At 39.1% G+C, this 18974-nt stretch overlaps 1 protein-coding gene across 1 annotated transcript in view; it reads left to right on the top strand.

Annotated features, from left to right (window-relative positions):
* Positions 1-18974, top strand: part of LOC147361955 (ATP-binding cassette sub-family C member 4-like) — a 215456-nt gene that overhangs the window by 141916 nt on the left and 54566 nt on the right. Inside the window, exon 26 of the mRNA XM_086330262.1 lies at positions 11744-11899. Coding sequence (XP_086186388.1) covers positions 11744-11899 — 156 coding nt within the window. The remainder of the gene's footprint in view (positions 1-11743; positions 11900-18974) is intronic.

Here is an 18974-nt window from a genome sequence, read left to right as displayed (position 1 = left end):
TGTTTAGAAAGATTTAGCTTCAGGGATATATAACCAGTTCTTTATAACTGCAAAATATTGGAGACCACCTAAAATATCCAACAATAGCCAATTGTTAAGTAAATGATCACATATACTATAATATTATATAGCCATTAAAATAAATATATTTTTTGAAATGCTAAATAAAAACAGATTACAACAGTATGTTCATATTAATTCCATTTTGTTTCAATATATGAACCTTCATCTTTAAGAACACATATATAGAAATAAGGGTTTCCTTAGTGGCTCAGTGGTAAAGAATCAGCCTGCCACACAGGAGATGTGAATTCGATCCCTGAGTCAGGATGATCCACTGGAGGAGGAAATGGCAACCCACTCCAGCATTCTTGCCTGAGAAATCCCATAGAGACAGGAACCTGGCGGACTACAGTCATTGCAGTAACAGAGAATCAAATATGATTTTGTTGACTAAATAACAACACAGAAATAAGAAAGGAAAAAACACACACACACACACACATTTAAATCTAGAAAGAAAACACATCACAATCTTACAAATAGTTTTATCAGAGTGCTGGGGTGATGGCTAGTATTTATTGACTTTTCAGATTCATTTACACTGATTACGATTAAGGAAAGAGATTTTTTTTTTTTTAACTTTTTATTTTGTATTGGAGTATAGCTGATTAACAATGTTGTGATAGTTTCAGGTGAACAACAAAGGGACTCAGCCATACATATACATGTATCCATTCTCCCCCAAACTCCCCTCCTATCCAAGCTGCCACATAACATTGAGCACTATATAGCACTGTGTACATGTAGATCCCAAACTCCCTAACTATCCCTTCCCCACAGCCTTCCTCTGGGCAACCATGTTTCTTCTCTAAGTCTGTGAGTCTGTTTCTGTTTTGTAAATTAATTGATTTGTATCATGTCTTTTTAGACTCCTCATATAAGGGATGTCATGGGCTTCTTTGATGGCTCAGCAGTAAAAAATGCAGGTTCAATCCCTGGGTCAGGAAGATCCCCTGGAAGAGGAAATCACAACCCATTCCAGTATTCTTGCCTAGAGAATTCCATGGACAGAGGAGTCTGGCGGGCTACAGTCCATGGGGTCACAAAGAGTCAGACATGACTGAAGCCACTAAGCACAGCACAGAACATAAAGGATGTCCTGTGATGTTTCTGCTTCTCTGTCTGACTTTGCTCAGTATGACAATCTCTAGGTCCATCCCTCTTGTTGCAAATGGCATTATTTCACTTTTTAATGCTTGAATAATTTCCATTGTATATATTAATACATATCACACCCTTTTATCCATTACTCTTGTCAGTGGACTTTTAGGTTGCTTCCATGTCTTGGCTATTGTAATAATGCTACAATGAATATTGGAGTGAATGTATCCTTTCAGACCATGTTTTTCTCCAGATATATGTCCAGAGAGTACCCATGTAAGACACACTTAGTGACTTCTGTTTAGGATTTCAGCAAGTGGAAATGTTTGTGAAAGGCATTCCAGGATATGGGACCAGCATGAAAATCTGATTCATACCTGAGTCTCAGCAAATCCACATTTGAAAATTTATCTTAAGGAAATATTTGAGTTTTTTGCAAAGATTTAGGTTTAAGGATATATCAGTTCAGTTCTGTCACTCAGTTGTGTCTGATTCTTTGTGACCCAATGGACAGCAGCATGCCAGGTCTCCCTGTCCATCAACAACTCCCAGAGTTTACTCAAACTCATATCCTTTGAGTCGGTGATGCCATCCAGCCATCTCATCCTCTGTTGTCCCCTTCTCCTCCTGCCTTCAATCTTTCTAAGCATCAGGGTCTTTTCTAACATGTCAGTTCTTTGCAGCATGTGGCCAAAGTATTGGAGTTGCAGCTTCAGCCTCAGTCCTTCCAATGAATATTCAGGACTGATTTCCTTTACAATTGACTGGCAGTCCAAGGGACTCTCAAGAGTCTTCTCCAACACCACAGTTCAAAAGCATTAATTCTTCAGTGCTCAGCTTTCTTTATAGTCCAACACTCACATCCATACAGGACTACTGGAAAAACGATAGCCTTGACTAGATGGACCTTTGTTGGCAAAGTAATGTCTCTGCTTTTTAATACGTTGTCTAGGTTGGTCATAACTTTTCTTCCAAGGAGCAAGCATCTTTTTATTTCATGACTGCAGTCACCGTCTGCAGTGATTTTAGAGCCCCTCAAAATGAAGTCTGTCACTGTTTCCATTGTTTCCCCATCTATTTGCCATGAAATGATGGGATCAGATGCCATGATCTTAGTTTTCTGAATGTTGAGTTTTAAGCCAACTTTTTTATTCTCCTCTTTCACTTTCATCAAGAGGCTCTTTAGTTCCTCTTCGCTTATATCTGAGGTTATTGATACTTCTCCCAGCAATCTGGATTCCAGCTTATGCTGCATCCAGCCCAGCGTTTCTCATGACTTGTCTGCATATAAGTTAAATAAGCAGGGTGACACTATACAGGCTTGACGTACTCCTTTCCCAATTTGGAACCAGTCTGTTGTTTCGTGTCCAGTTCTAACTGTTGCTTCCTGACCTGCATACAGGTTTCTCGAGAGGCAGGTCAGGTGGTCTGGTATTCCCATCTCTTTCAGAATTTTCCACAGTTTATTGTGATCCACACAGTCAAAGGCTTTGGCATAGTCAGTAAAGCAGAAGTAGATGTTTTCTGAAACTCTCTTGCTTTTTCGATGATCCAGCGGATGTTGGCAATTTGATCTTTGGTTACTCTGCCTTTTCTAAGTCCAGCTTGAACTTCTGGAAGTTCATGGTTCATTACTGTTGAAGCCTGGCTTGGATAATTTTGAGCATTACTTTACTAGTGTGTGAGATGACAGAGGATGAAATGGTTGGATGGCATCACCGACTCAATCTCTGGGAGTTGGTGATGGACAGGGAGGCCTGGTGTGCTTGGTCCATGGTGTCACAAAGAGTCAGACACTGCTGAGCAATTGAACTGAACTGAACTGAGATGAGTGCAATTGTGTGGTGGTTTGAGCATTCTTTGGCATTGCCTTTCTTTGGGATTGGAATGAAAACTGATCTTTTCCAGTCCTTTGACCACTGATACGTTTTCCAAATTTGTTGGCATACTGAGTGCAGCACATTTACAGCATCATCTTTTAGGATTTGAAATAGCTCAACTGGAATTCCATCACTCCACTAGCTTTGTTTCTAAGGCCCAGTTGACTTTGCATTACAGGATGTCTGACTCTATGTGAGTGATCACACCATGATGATTATCTGGGTCATAAAGATCTTTTTTGTATAGTTCTTCTTTGTAGTCTTGCCAACTCTTCTTAATATGTTCTTGTTCTGTTAGGTCCATACCATTTCTGTCCTTTACTGTGCCCATCTTTGCATGAAATGTTCCCTTGGTATCTATTTTTCTTGAAGAGATCTCTAGTTTTTCCCAGTCTATTGTTTTCCTCTATTTCATTGCATTGATCACTGAGGAAGGCTTTCTTATCTCTCCTTGCTATTCTTTGGAACCCTGCATTCAGATCAGTATATCTTTACTTTTCTCCTTTGCCTTGGGTTCTCTTCTTTTCACAGCTATTTGTAAGGCCTCCTCAGACAGCCATTTTGCCTTTTGGCATTTCTTTTTCTTGGGGATGGTCTTGATCTCTGCCTCCTGTACAGTGTCATGAACCTTCATCCATAGTTCTTTAGGCACTCTGTCTATCAGATCTAACCCCCTGAATCTATTTGTCACTTCCACTGTGTAATTGTAAAGGATTTGATTTAGGTCATACTTGAATGGTCTAGTGGTTTTCCTACTTTCTTCAATTTAAGTCTGAAGTTGGCAATAAGGAGTTCATGATCTGAGCCACAGTCAGCTCCTGGTCTTTTTTTTGCTGACTGTATAGAGACAGGGATCAAGACCATCCCCATGGAAAAGAAATGCAAAAAAGCAAAATGGCTGTCTGCGGAGGTCTTACAAATAGCTGTGAAAAGAAGAGAAGTGAAAAGCAAAGGAGAAAAGGAAAGATATAAGCATATGAATGCAGAGTTCCAAAGAATAGCAAGAAGAGATAAGAAAGCCTTCCTCAGCAATCAATGCAAAGAAATAGAGGAAAACAACAAAATGGGAAAGACTAGAGATCTCTTCAAGAAAGTTAGAGATAACAAGGGAACATTTCATGCAAAGATGGTCTTGATAAAGGACAGAAATGGTATGGATCTAACAGAAGCAGAAGATATTAAGAAGAGGTGGCAAGAATACACAGAAGAACTGTACAAAAAAGATCTTCATGACCCAGATAATCACGATGGTGTGATCGCTCACCTATAGCCAGATATCCTGGAATGTTAAGTCAAGTGGGCCTTAGAAAACATCACTATGAACAAAGCTAGTGGAGGTGATGGAATTCCAGTTGAGCTATTTAAAACAGTGAAAGATGATGCTGTGAAAGTGCTGCACACAATATGCCAGCAAATTTGAAAAACTCAGCAGTGGCCACAGGACTGGAAAAGGTCAGTTTTCATTCCAATCCCAAAGAAAGGCAATGCCAAAGAATGCTCAAACTACCACACATATTGCACTCATCTCACACGCTAGTAAAGTAATGCTCAAAATTCTCCAAGCCAGGCTTCAGCAATACGTGAACTGTGAACTTCCAGATGTTCAAGCTGGTTTTAAGAAAAGGCAGAGGAACCACAGATCAAATTGCCAACATCTGCTGGATCATTGAAAAAGCAAGAGAGTTCCAGAAAACCCTCTATTTCTGCTTTATTGACTATGCCAAAGCCTTTGACTGTGTGGATCACAATAAACTGTGGAAAATTCTGAAAGAGATGGGAATACCAGACCATCTGACCTGCCTCTTGAGAAACCTGTATGCAGGTCAGGAAGCAACAGTTAGAACTGGACATGGAACAACAGACTGGTTCCAAATAGGAAAAGGAGTACATCAAGGCTGTATATTGTTGCCCTGTTTATTTAACTTCTATGCAGAGTACATCATGAGAAATGCTGGTCTGTAAGAAGCACAAGCTGGAATCAAGATTTCCGGGAGAAATATCAATAACTTCAGATATACAGATGACACTACCCTTATGGCAGAAAGTGAAGAGGAACTAAAAAGCCTCTTGATAAAGGTGAAAGAGGAGAGTGAAAAAGTTGGCTTAAAACTCAATATTCAGAAAACTAAGATCATGGCATCTGGTCCCATCACTTCATGGAAAACAGATGGGGAAACAGTGTCAGATTTTATTTTTTGGGGCTCCAAAATCACTACAGATGGTGACTGCAGCCATGAAATTAAAAGATGCTTACTCCTTGGAAGAAAAGTTATGACCAACCTAGATAGCATGTTCAAAAGCAGAGACATTGCCAACAAAGGTCCATCTAGTCAAGGCCATGGTTTTTCCTGTAGTCATATATGGATGTGAGAGTTGGACTGTGAAGAAAACTGAGTGCCGAAGAATTGATGCTTTTGAACTGTGGTGTTGGAGAAGACTCTTAAGAGTCCCTTGGACTGCAAGGATATCCAACCAGTCCATTCTGAAGGAGATCAGCCCTGGGATTTCTTTGGAAGGAATGATGCTAAAGCTGAAACTCTGGTACTTTGGCCACCTCATGTGAAGAATTGACTCATTGGAAAAGACTCTGTTGCTGGGAGGGATTGGGGGCAGGAGGAGAAGGGGATGACAGAGGATGAAATGGCTGGATTGCATCACTGACTTGATGGACATGAGTCTGAGTGAACTCCGGGAGTTGGTGATGGACAGGGAAGCCTGGCGTGCTGCAATTCATGGGGTCTCAAAGAGTTGGACACGACTGAGCAACTGAACTGAACTGAAGTGTTACAAGGATATATAACACCGAGTTATTTATAATAGAAAAATATTTGAAACCACCTAAGTATTCACCAATAGCGAAACAGATTACATCAGTAATTGATCACATTAATCCCATTTTATTTAAATATATGAACATATATATTTAAGAACACATACGCAGAAATAAAAAAGATAAAAAATAACACACACTCAAATCTAGAAAGAAAATACATCAACATCTAAAGAATGGCTTTATCAGAATGCTGGGGTAATTGCTAGTTTTTATTTGCTTTTCAAATTCATTTGTACTGATTATAAGTAAGAAAAATTTTATTTTATTTTGTTTTTTTAAAAAAGGTAATGCAGCCTGACACTCAGGTCCTGAATGTAGACCTTAATATGAAGGAATGTGTCATGAAACATTTCAAGAATAGAGTCTTCAGGCTTGGCTGCATGCTGGACTCAGGGAAAGCTGGAAGTAAGGTAGACAGCTGAGTCTATGAGCCTGGGAAAGAAGTGATAATAGTAACATGGGGAAGTCAAAGGAAGTGGCTATTTTGTGTGGGGCACTGGATGTTGATCATATTGAGTTTGATATGTGAAGAGAGATCCAGGTGCAAACGTCTAACAAATTGGTGTGCTCCTCATTTTGTTCAAATTAATCAGAGGCGAGACAAGAATTTCAGGCAAGGCTTTACTGGTGCCCCTACTGCAGCAAGAGGGACCAAAACCAAGTAATAGGTTCCCTAGTTATCTCCCCAAGGTGGTTCCTTATATGGACTTGCGGTAGGGGCAGGTCCAGTGGGTGGGCTGAAGGGGTGGCTTAGGTGGTTTGTCCACTTCTTTGGTGGGTGTGTGTAGGGGACATGCACAATACCCTATTTTAGCCCTCAGCTCTTCAGAAGTAGCAGTTGCAGTTTTTTTGGTCTTTTTTGGAATCTCAACGTCCATGATTTGCTCCATCTGTGTGCACACACAGTTATTTTCATGGGCTTCTCTGGTGGCTCAGATGGTAAGTAATCTGCCTGCAATGTGGGAGAACCAGATTTGATCCCTAGGTCAGAAAGATCCCCTGGAGAAAGGAGTGGCAACCACTTCAGCATTCTTGCCTGGAGAATTCCATGGACTGAGGAGCCCTGTGGGCTACAGTCTATGGGGTCACAGAGAATCAGACATGACTGAGCAACTAACACACACACACAGTTATTTTTAGTCTCCTACAGTTTCTTCGTGTTTTGTTGTTTGAGGAGATGATTGTCCAGGTATAAGCACTGCAGCAAAAAGTCCCAGGTCACTTCCTGACTCAATCAGACCAACTCTGACCCTCTTGGAAAAATGGGCATTCGCAACACTGCTAAAATAAGATTTTTGTTGTGTCTTTTGTGCTGGAATGCAAACTTGCTGATACAATGATCTCCATAAGGTAAGATAAGGTAAGTCACTTCAGTCGTGTCCGACTCTGTGCGACCCCATAGACGGCAGCCCACTAGGCTCCCCCGTTCCTGGAGTTCTCCAAGCAAGAACACAGGAGTGGGTTGCCATTTCCTTCTCCAATGCATGAAAGTGAAAAATGAAAGTGAAGTCGCTCAGTCGTGTCCGACTCTTCGCGACCCCATGGACTGCAGCCTACCAGGCTCCTCCGTCCATGGGATTTTCCAGGCAAGAGTACTGGAGTGGGGTGCCATTGCCTTCTCCGACGATGATCTCCATAGGCCACTGGTAAAACCCATGGGTAATCACGAAAGACTTTCAGACTACAGTTTTGATGACAGAAAGGTAGAAATAACCAGAGCCATGTTTTCTTTGAGTTATCTTTTTCTTATTCTCCTTACTGGAGGTTGAAGCTCACAGTCCTGTGGTCGTGAGCAGCTCTCAATGCCCTTGCATATCTCAGTTATTTACACAAAGTCTACAAATGTTCCAGTTTGCACACATGAATCAGTTTCATTGGAGCTGGTAGCATAGGAATATATGGAGATATATATATTTAAAGCAATATTCATAGCATAGGAATATATATTCTCACTATAATGTAGTTTATTAACTATACAACAACTTTTTGTCTAAAAAACAATGTATTGATACATACCTTAATTTTCAAATACTTTATTGCTAAAACGTGCTAACCACCAGAGCATTCAGCAGACTGTAGTAACAGTGAAGACCAATTAAGTCCCATTTGTTTATTTTCTGCTTGGCTGGAGCAGCCGTGAAGAGATACCCCATGCCGGAGATAAGAGAAACCCAAGTAAAATGGTAGGTGTTGCAAGAGGGCATCAGAGGGCAGACACACTGAAACCATACTCCCAGAAAACTAGTCAATCTAATCACACTAGGACCACAGCCTTGTCTAACTCAATGAAACTAAGCCATGCCTGTGGGGCAATCCAAGATGGGCGGGTCATGGTGGAGAGATCTGACAGAATGTGGTCCACTGGAGAAGGGAATGGCAAACCACTTCAGTATTCTTGCCTTGAGAACCCCATGGACAGTATGAAAAGGCAAAATGATAGGATACTGAAAGAGGAACTCCCCAGGTCAGTAGGTGCCCAGTATGAGATGGCTGGATGGCATCACTGACTCGATGGATGTGCATCTGAGTGAACTCCGGGAGTTGGTGATGGACAGGGAGGCCTGGCGTGCTGCGACTCGGGGTCACAAAGAGTCGGACATGACTGAGCGACTGAACTGAACTGAACTGATTTGTTTATTTTTGCTTTTATTTCCAGTATTCTGGGAGGTGGGTCATAGAAGATCCTGCTGTGATGTATGTCGGAGAGTGTTTTGCCTATGTTCTCCTCTAAGAATTTTATAGTTTCTGGTCTTACATTTAGATCTTTAATCCATTTTTAGTTTATTTTTGTGTATGGTGTTAGAAAGTGTCCTAGTTTCATTCTTTTACAAGTGGTTGACCAGTTCCCAGCACCACTTGTTAAAGAGATTGTCTTTTCTCCATTGTATATTCTTGCCTCCTTTGTCAAAGATAAGGTGTCCATAGGTGTGTGGGTTTATCTCTGGGCTTTCTATTTTGTTCCATTATTTTATATTTCTGTCTTTGTGCCAGTACCATACTCTCTTGATGACTGTGGCTTTGTAGTAGAGCCTGAAGTCAGGCAGGTTGATTCCTCCAGTTCCATTCTTCTTTCTCAAGATTGCTTTGGCTATTCTAGGTTTTTTGTATTTCCATACAAATTGTGAAATTATTTGTTCTAGCTCTGTGAAAAATACTGTTGGTAGCTTGATAGTGATTGCATTGAATCTATAGATTGCTTTGGGTAGTATACTCATTTTCACTATATTGATTCTTCTGATCCATGAACATAGTATATTTCTCCATCCATTAGTGTCCTCTTGGCAAATGAAGCAACTGACAAACAACTAATATCAAAAATATACAAGAAACTCCTGGAAAAAAAAAAAAAAAGAAACTCCTGCAGCTCAATTCCAGAAAAATAAATGACCCAATCAAAAAATGGACCAAAGAACTAAATAGACATTTCTCCAAAGAAGACATACAGATGGCTAACAAACACATGAAAAGATGCTCAACATCACTCATCATCAGAGAAATGTAAATCCAAACCGCAATGAGGTACCATTTCACACCAGTCAGAATGGCTGCGATCCAAAAATCTACAAGCAATAAATACTGGAGAAGGTGTGGAGAAAAGGAAACTCTCTTACACTGTTGGTGGGAATGCAAACTAGTACAGCCACTATGGAGAACAGTGTGGAGATTCCTTAAAAAAACTGGAAATAGAACCGCCTTATGACCCAGCAATCCCACTGCTGGGCATACACACCGAGGAAACCAGAATTGAAAGAGACATGTGTACCCCAATGTTCATCTCAGCACTGTTTATAATAGTCAGGACATGGAAGCAACCTTGATGTTCATCAGCAGAGGAATGGATAAGAAAGCTACAGTACATATACACAATGGAGTATTACTCAGCCATTAAAAAGAATACATTTGAATCAGTTCTAATGAGGTGGATGAAACTGGAGCCTATTATACAGAGTGAAGTAAGCCAGAAAGAAGAACACCAATACAGTATAATAATGCATATATATGGAATTTAGAAAGATGGTAATGATAACCCGGTATGTGATAGAGCAAAAGAGACACAAATGTATAGAACAGTCTTTTGGACTCTGTGGGAGAGGGAGAGCACGGGATGATTTGGGAGAATGGCATTGAAACATGTAGAATATCATATAAGAAACGAATCACCAGTCCAGGTTCGATGCATGATACAGGATGCTTGGGGCCGGTGCACTGGGATGACCCAGAGGGATGGTACGGGGAGGGAGGTGGGAGGGAAGTTCAGGAACGGGAACACGTGTACACCTGTGGTGGATTCATGTTGATGTATGGCAAAACAAATACAATATTGTAAAGTAAAAAATAATAATAATAAAAAATGATAAATGGTTTAAAAAAAAATAAAATTTACTGTGATTGAATTCCAAAAAATAAAAAATAGAAATAAAACCTACCTGTATGCAGAGAATGACCCATTTAAATTACATATATTATGGTTTACCATAAGGTACAAAATGACTACCAAGATAAATCAACTGAAGCCCCTTTTCTTGTGTGTATGTTTCTTAGTCCCTCAGTCATGTCTGACTCTTATATTTAATCTCTATAAAGATAAATTCTTTTTTTAAATGTCATTATTGATTTTACAGATTATATGTGACATTCCCAACATATAATCTGTCCTCAGAAAGGTCTAACATCTCTATTTAAAGAATTGAGTTTTTAAAATGTACTGAATTAGTTTACAAATGATTGAAAGCATGTCTTACATCCCTCACTGATTCCAGATTCTTAACCAGAAATGAAATTATCTCTTGGGAAGCTGACACCAAGAATCATCAGTTGGGCAAACTCATTGGTTAAAAAAAAAAAAAAGCCAGCTTCTGCATACATGTTTGAATGCAGTCAGCTAAAAGCTAGCTTTTGCAACACATTTTCATTCCTCACCACCATTTTACCTGCTTTCTTAACTCATACCTGCTTAGTCTATCCAACTCTTTGCAACCTTATGGACCGTAGCCTGCCAGGCTTCTCTGTCTATGCTTTATGTTGATCTTTGAATATACTGTTAGTGCACTTAATTTCTCTTTGTTTTGGTTTTAATAAATAGACTGATACTTCACGTGTGTCTTTCTAAGATGTGATTATAAGTATCAACTGGTTTTTAAAATCCCTTTTAGTGCTGAGATGAAAGGTTCCATATAAATAGCAAATGTTAATTGTATTGTTAATCTCATGTGAATTTTGCCTATTGGCTGCTGCCCATTAAGACAGTGAGACCTGTGTTTTACAATTGTAAGATGTTTTCTTCAAGGACAAAACGTAATTAAGATATTTAATATTAGGAAGTGACTTAGTTTTTCTACCAAAAAAATTCCCCTCAAATTATAGAGCCCTCAGAAAATGAATAGTTGTTTGTGTATAACACTTCTAACTTGTTGACATTGCTGTAAAATTATCCACATAATTCTCAATGTAGAGATACCCAGATATTAGGAATAAAGAGAATTTAAACTTAATTTTTATGAATAACTTAGGGGGCTGCTGGCTTTTCACTGCCTATCGATTGATTCTGTTATTTTTAACTTTTCTTTGATCCAGGGGGTTGCCACAATGTGGGGAATGTTTCTGGTTTCTAGTGCTTAGAGTCTGAGATACTACTGAAAATCCTACAATATACAAGATATTGGACATACATACAGACAAAACCAACTGTAATTAATTATCCCCCAATAATGAATTATCTGGCCCAAAATTTCAACAGTTGCCATGACTGAGAAGTGTTTAAACTACATTCTATGTAGAACTTTTAAAATTCTTCCTCAACTGGCAGAGTTTCTTCTAGGTTTGTTTCATGTTGTTAATTCTTAATCCCTTCTGGATCTCATTACAGATTGGCATTGTGGGAAGAACAGGAGCTGGAAAAAGTTCTGTTTTTTCTGCAGTTTTTCGATTGTCAGAACCTGAAGGTTCACTTAATGTTGATATGTGTCCGATAAGAGAAGCTGGACTTCACAATTTAAGGAAGAAAATATCAATCATACTACAGGTATGCACATCAAAGCATTCTCATATGCTCTTTTTATAAGGCACTTGATTTTAATTTGATTTTTATTTCTTTTCAAATTGGGTGAAAATGTAGATCCTTTTGCGCCCAATAAAGCATATTTTTAGCAGTAGGTATTTTCAACATATATACTCATCACAAAGCAGATTTAAAAAAAAAAATAATTTTATATTGAAATATAGTTGATGTACAATGTTGTGTTAGTTTCTGGTGTATAGCAAAGTGATTCAGTTGATTTAGTTGATATATATATATATATTTTTTTTCATATTCTTTTCCATTATGATTTATTTCAGTTTTCAGTTCAGCTCCATCTCTCAGTCAGGTCTGACTCCTTGTGACCCCATGGACTGCAGCACGCCAGGCCTCCCTGTCCATCACTAACCCCTGGAGCTTGCTCAAACTCATATCCATCGAGTCGATGATGCCATCTACCCATCTCATCCTCTGTCATCCCCTTCTATTCGTGCCTTCAATCTTTCCCAGCATCAGGGTCTTTTCAATGAGTCAGTTCTTCGCATCAGGTGGCGAAAGTATTGGAGTTTCAGCTTCAGCATCAGTCATTCCAATGAATATTCAGGTTTGATTTCCTTTAGGATTGACTGGTTTGATCTCCTTCCAGTCCAAAGGACTCTCAAGAGTCTTCTCCAACACCACAGTTCAAAAGCATCAATTCTTCAGTGCACAGCTTTCTTTATAGTCCAACTCTCATATCCATACATGACTACTGGAAAAACCATAGCTTTGACTATACAGACCTTTGTTGGCAAAGTAACGTCTCTGCTTTTTAATATGCTGTCTAGGTTGGTCGTAGCTTTTCTTACAAGGAGCAAGCATCTTTTAATTTCATGACTACAGTCAGCATCTGCAGTGATTCTGGAGCTGCAAAAAATACAGTCTCTAACTGTTTCTATTGGTTCCCCATCTGTTTGCCATGAAGTGATGGGACAAAATGCCATGATCTTAGTTTTCTGAATGTTGAGTTTTAAGCCATATTTTTCATTCTCCTCTTTCACTTTCATCACAAGGCTCTTTAGTTCCTCTTTGCTTTCTGTCATAAGGTTGCTGTCAACTGCATATCTGAGGTTATTGATATTTCTCCCAGCAATCTGGATTCCAGCTTGTGCTTCATTCAGTCTGGCATTTCTCATGATGCAGTCTGCATATAAGATAAATAAGCAGGGTGACAATATACATACTTGACGTACTCCTTTCCTGATTTAAAACAAGTATTTTTTTTCCATGTCCACTGCACACTTTCCAGTATTGCTTCTAGACCTGCACGTAGATTTCTCATCAGGCAGGCAAGGTGGTCTAGTATTCCCATCTCTTTAGGAGTTTTCCACAGTTTGTTGTGATCCACACAGTGAAAAGGCTTTGGTGTAGTCAATAGGCAAGTTCAGTTCAGTTAAGTTGCTCAGTCGTGTCCGACTCTTTGTGACCCCATGAATCACAGCATGCCAGGCTTCCCTGTCCATCACCAACTCCAGGAGTTCACCCAGACGCACGTCCATCGAGTCAGTGATGCCATCCAGCCATTTCATCCTCGGTCAACCCTTTCTCCTCCTGCCCCCAATCCCTCCCAGTATCAGAGTCTTTTCCAATGAGTCAACTTTTCGCATGAGGTGGCCAAAGTACTGGAGTTTCAGCTTCAGCATCATTCCTTCCAAAGAAATCCCAGGGCTGATTTCCTTCAGAATGGACTAGTTGGATCTCCTTGCAGTCCAAGGGACTCTCAAGAGTCTTCTCCAATACCACAGTTCAAAAGGATCAATTCTTTGGCACTTAGCCTTCTTCACAGCCCAACTCTCACATCCATAAATGACTACAGGAAAAACCATAGCCTTGACTAGACGAACCTTTGTTGGCAATGTAATGTCTCTGCTTTTGAATATGCTATCTAGGTTGGTCAAAACTTTCCTTCAAAGGAGTAAGCGTCTCTTAATTTTATGGCTACCGTCACCATCTGCAGTGATTTTGGAGCCCAGGAAAATAAAGTCTGACACTGTTTCCACTGTTTCCCCATCTATTTCCCATGAAGTGATGGGACCAGAGGCCATGATCTTTATTTTGTGAATGTTGAGCTTTAAGTCAACTTTTTTACTCTACACTTTTACTTTCATCAAGAGGCTTTTTAGTTCCTCTTCACTTTCTGCCATAAGGGTGGTGTCATCTGCATATCTGAAGTTATTGATATTTCTCCTGACAATCTTGATTCCAGCTTGTTCTTCTTCCAGACCAGCGTTTCTTATGATGTACTCTGCATATAAGTTAAATAAGCAGGGTGAAAATATACAGCCTTGACGTACTCCTTTTCCTATTTGGAACCAGTCTGTTGTTCCATGTCCAGTTCTAACTGTTGCTTCATGACCTGCATACAAATTTCTCAAGAGGCAGATCAGGTGGTCTGGTATTCCCATCTCTTTCAGAATTTTCCACAGTTTATTGTGATCCACACAGTCAAAGGCTCTGGCATAGTTAATAAAGCAGAAATAGATGTTTTTCTGGAATTCTCTTGCTTTTTCAATGATCCAGCAGATGTTGGCAATTTGATCTGCGGTTCCTCTGCCTTTTCTAAAACCAGCTTGAACATCAGGAAGTTCATGGTTCACATATTGCTAAAGCCTGGCTTGGAGAATTTTGAGCATTACTTTACTAGCATGTGAGATGAGTGCAATTGTGTGGTAGTTTGAGCATTCTTTGGCATTGCCTTTCTTTGGGATTGGAATGAAAACTGACCTTTTCCATTCCTGTGGCCACTGCTGAGTTTTCCAAATTTGCTGGCATATTGAGTGCAGCACTTTCACAGCATCATCTTTCAGGATTTGAAATAGCTCAACTGGAATTCCATCACCTCCACTAGCTTTGTTCGTAGTGATGCTTTCTAAGGCCCACTTGACTTCACATTCCAGGGTGTCTGGCTTTAGGTCAGTGATCACACCATCGTGATTATCTGGGTCATGAAGATCTTTTTTGTACAGTTCTTCTATGTATTCTTGCCACCTCTTCTTAATATCTTCTGCTTCTGTTAGATCCATACCATTTCTGTCCTTTATCGAGCCCATCTTTGCACGAAATTCTCCCTTGGTATCTCTAATTTTCTTGAAGAGATCTCTAGTTTTTCCCATTCTGTTGTTTTCCTCTATTTCTTTGCATTGATCGCTGAAGAAGGCTTTCTTATCTCTCCTTGCGATTCTGTGGAACTCTGCATTCAAATCCTTATATCTCTCCTTTTCTCCTTTGCTTTTCGCTTCTCTTCTTTTCACAGCTATTTGTAAGGCCTCCCCAGACAGCCATTTTGCTTTTTTGCATTTCTTTTCCATGGGGATGGTCTTGATCCCTGTCTCCTGTACAATGTCACGAACCTCATTCCACAGTTCATCAGGCACTCTATCTATCAGATCTAGGCCCCTAAATCTATTTCTCACTTCCACTGTATAATCATAAGGGATTTGATTTAGGTCATACCTGAATGGGCTAGTGGTTTTCCCTACTTTCTTCAATTTAAGTCTGAATTTGGCAATAAGGAGTTCATGATCTGAGGTACAGTCAGCTCCTGGTCTTATTTTTGCTGACTATATAGAGCTTGTCCATCTTTGCCTGCAAAGAATATAATCAATCTGATTTCAGTGTTGGCCATCTGGTGATATCCATGTATAGAGTCTTCTCTTGTGTTGTTGGAAGAGGGTGTTTGTTATGACCAGTGCACTTTCTTGGGAAAACTCTATTAGTCTTTGCCCTGCTTCATTCTGTATTTCAAGGCCAAATTTGCCTGTTACTCCAGGTGCTTCTTGACTTCCTACTTTTGCATTCCAGTCCCCTATAATGAAAATTACATCTTTTTGGGGTGTTAGTTCTAAAAGGTCTTGTAGGTCTTCATAGAACCATTCAACTTCAGCTTCTTCAGCGTTACTGGTTGGGGCATAGACTTGGCTTACTGTGATATTGACTGGTTTGCCTTGGAAACTAACAGAAATCATTCTGTCATTTTTGAGATTGCATCCAAGTACTGCATTTTGGACTCTCTTGTTGACCATGATGGCTACTCCATTTCTTTTGAGGGATTCCTGCCCAAAGTAGTAGATATAATGGTCATCTGAGTTAAATTCTCCCATTCCAGTCCATTTGAGTTCGCTGATTTCTAGAACGTTGACATTCACTCTTGCCATCTCTTGTTTGAGCACTTCCAATTTGCCTTGATTCATGGACCTGACATTCCAGGTTCCTATGCAATATTTCTCTTTACAGCATCAGACCTTGCTTCTATCAGCAGTCATCCACAGCTGGGTATTCTTTTTGCTTTGGTTCCATCCCTTCATTCTTTCTGGAGTTATTTCTCCACTGATCTCCAGTAGCATATTGGGTACCTACTGACCTGGGGAGTTTCTCTTTCAGTATCCTATCATTTTGCCTTTTCATACTGTTCATGGGGTTCTCAAGGCAAGAATACTGAAGTGGTTTGCCATTCCCTTCTCCAGTGGACCACATTCTCTCAGATCTCTGCACCAATACCTGCCCATCTTGGGTTGCCCCATGGGCATGGCTTAGTTTCATTGAGTTAGACAAGGCTGTGGTCCTAGTGTGATTAGATTGACTAGTTTTCTGGGAGTATGGTTTCAGTGTGTCTGCCCTCTGATGCCCTCTTGCAATACCTACTGTTTAACTTGGGTTTCTCTTACCTTGTTTTTCTGGATGAGGATTTATTATAAGATATTAAATATACTTCCCTGTGCTATACAGTATGACTTTGTTGTCTATACACTGTATACCTAATAGTTTCAATCTGTGAATCACACACTCTCAATCCATCCCTCCCCCACTACTCCATTCCTGTGGCAACCACAAGTCTGTTCTCTGTGTCTGTGAGTCTGTTTCTGTTTTATAGATAAGTTCATTTGCATATTATTTTAAATTCCACATATAAATGATACCATGTGAGGTTTTTTTTTCTGACTTATTTTGCCTGTTATGGTAGTCTCTAGGTTCATCAATGTTGCTGAAAATGTCATTATTTCATTCTCTTTATGGCTGAGTAGTATTTCATTATATATTTGTGTGTGTATATAACATCTTCTTTATCTATTCATATATTAATGCACATTTATTAATAGGTTGCTTCCATGTCTTGGCTATTGTGAATAGTGCTGCTGTAAACATAGTGGTGCATATATATTTTGAAATACAGTTTTGTCTGCATATATGCGCAGGAGTGGGATTGCTGGACCATATGGCAACTCTATTTTTAGCTTTTTTTCCCCTCTCATCTCACTCCCCATCCCACCACTTTAGGTTGATACAGAGCCTCTGTTTGAGTTTCCTTAGCCATATAGCAAATTCCTGTTGGCTATCTATTTTACATATGGTAATGTAAGTTTCCATGTTTCTCTCCATGCATATCCTCTTCCTAACACCATACACAAAGATAAACTCAAAATGGGTTAAAGACCTAAATGTAAGACCGGAAACTATAAAGCTTTTAGAGAAAAACATTGTCAAAACACTCGATGACATAAATCAAAGCAAGATCCTCTATGACCCACCTCCTAGATTAATGGAAATAAAAACAAAAGTAAACAAGTGGGACCTGATTAAACTCTTTGTAGTTTTTTGAGGAATATCAATACTGTTTTCCATAGTGGCTGTACCAGTTTAGATTCTCACCAAAATTTAAGAGAGTGCCCTTTTTTCCATATCCTCTCCAGTGTTTGTTATTTGTAGACTTTTATATGATGGCCATCCTGACCAGTGTGAAGTAGTACTCAGTGTCGTTTGTGTTTCTCTAGTAATTAGCAGTTTTAAGCATCTTTTGATGTTCCTGTTGGCCAATGTAAGTCTTCTTCATAGAAATGTCTATTTAGGTCTTCTGCTCATTTTTCAGTTGGGGTTGTTTGTTTATTTATTGTTGACTTATATTAGCTGTTTTTATATTTTAGAAATAAAGCACTTATTGGTCACAAAATTTGCAAATATTTTCTCCCATCCATAGGTTGTCTTTTAATTTTGTTTATGGTTCCCTTTGCTGTGCAAAAGTTTGTACATTTGATTAGTCCCCATTTGTTTATTTTTCCTTTTACTTGTATTGCCTTGGGAGACTGGTGTAAAGCATTGGTATGATTTGTGTCAAAGAATGTTTAGCCTATGTTCTCCTCTGGAGATTTTATGGTGTCATGTCTTATATTTAAATCTTTAAGTTATTTTTGTGTATGGTAAGAATGTGATGTAACTTCATTGATTCATATATAGCAGTCCAGATTCCCAACACCATTTGCTGAAGAAGCTGTCTTTTCTCTATTGCATAATCTTGCATTTTTTATTGAAGATTATCTGAGTGTAAGTGTATGGGTTTATTTCTAAGGTCTGTATTATGTTCCATTGATCTGTGTGTCTATTTTTGTGCCAGTACCATGCTGTTTTGATTATTGTAGCTTTGTAGTGTGGTCTGAAGTCTGGGAGGGCTTTGACTCCTGCTTTGTTCTTTTTCTTCAGGATTGTTTTGGCAATTCTCAATCTCTTATGGTTTCATATAAATTTTAGGGTGATTTGTTCTAATCTGTGAAATATTTGATAGGAGTCATTTTAAACCTGTAGATTGCTGTGGGTAGTGTGGCCATTTTAATAATATTAATTATTCCAATCCAGGAGCATGGGATATTTTTCCATTTCATCGAGTCATCTTTAATTTCTGTTATCAGTGTTGTTCTTAGCATTTAAGTCTTTCACTCCTTGATGAGCTTTGTTTCTAAGTATTTTAGCCTGTTGATGCCATTTTAAAGTAGATTGCTTTTTTTTTTTTAAGATTGTTTTATAACATTTCCTTTCTGATATTTTATTGTTAGTGTAAAGAAATACAACTGTTTTCTGTGTGTTAATCTTGTATCCTGCTACCTTGCTGAATTCATTTATTGATTCTAAGAGAGGGGAGAGAGGGGAGTCTTTAGTTTTTGTGGGGATTCATTTATTGATTGTAAGAGTTTTTGTGGGCAATCTTTAGGATAGTCATTAGTATAATATAATCTACATACAATGTCAGTTTTCCCACTTCTTTTTCAAATTGGAT

Source organism: Bos grunniens, chromosome 12 (assembly GCF_055505025.1).
Source record: "Bos grunniens cultivar Pamir isolate PY7600 chromosome 12, Bosgru_T2T1.0, whole genome shotgun sequence".
NCBI classification, from domain to species: Eukaryota; Metazoa; Chordata; class Mammalia; order Artiodactyla; family Bovidae; genus Bos; species Bos grunniens.
Note: the sequence above shows the minus strand (reverse complement) of the source record. Positions and strands in the feature narration are given on the sequence as shown.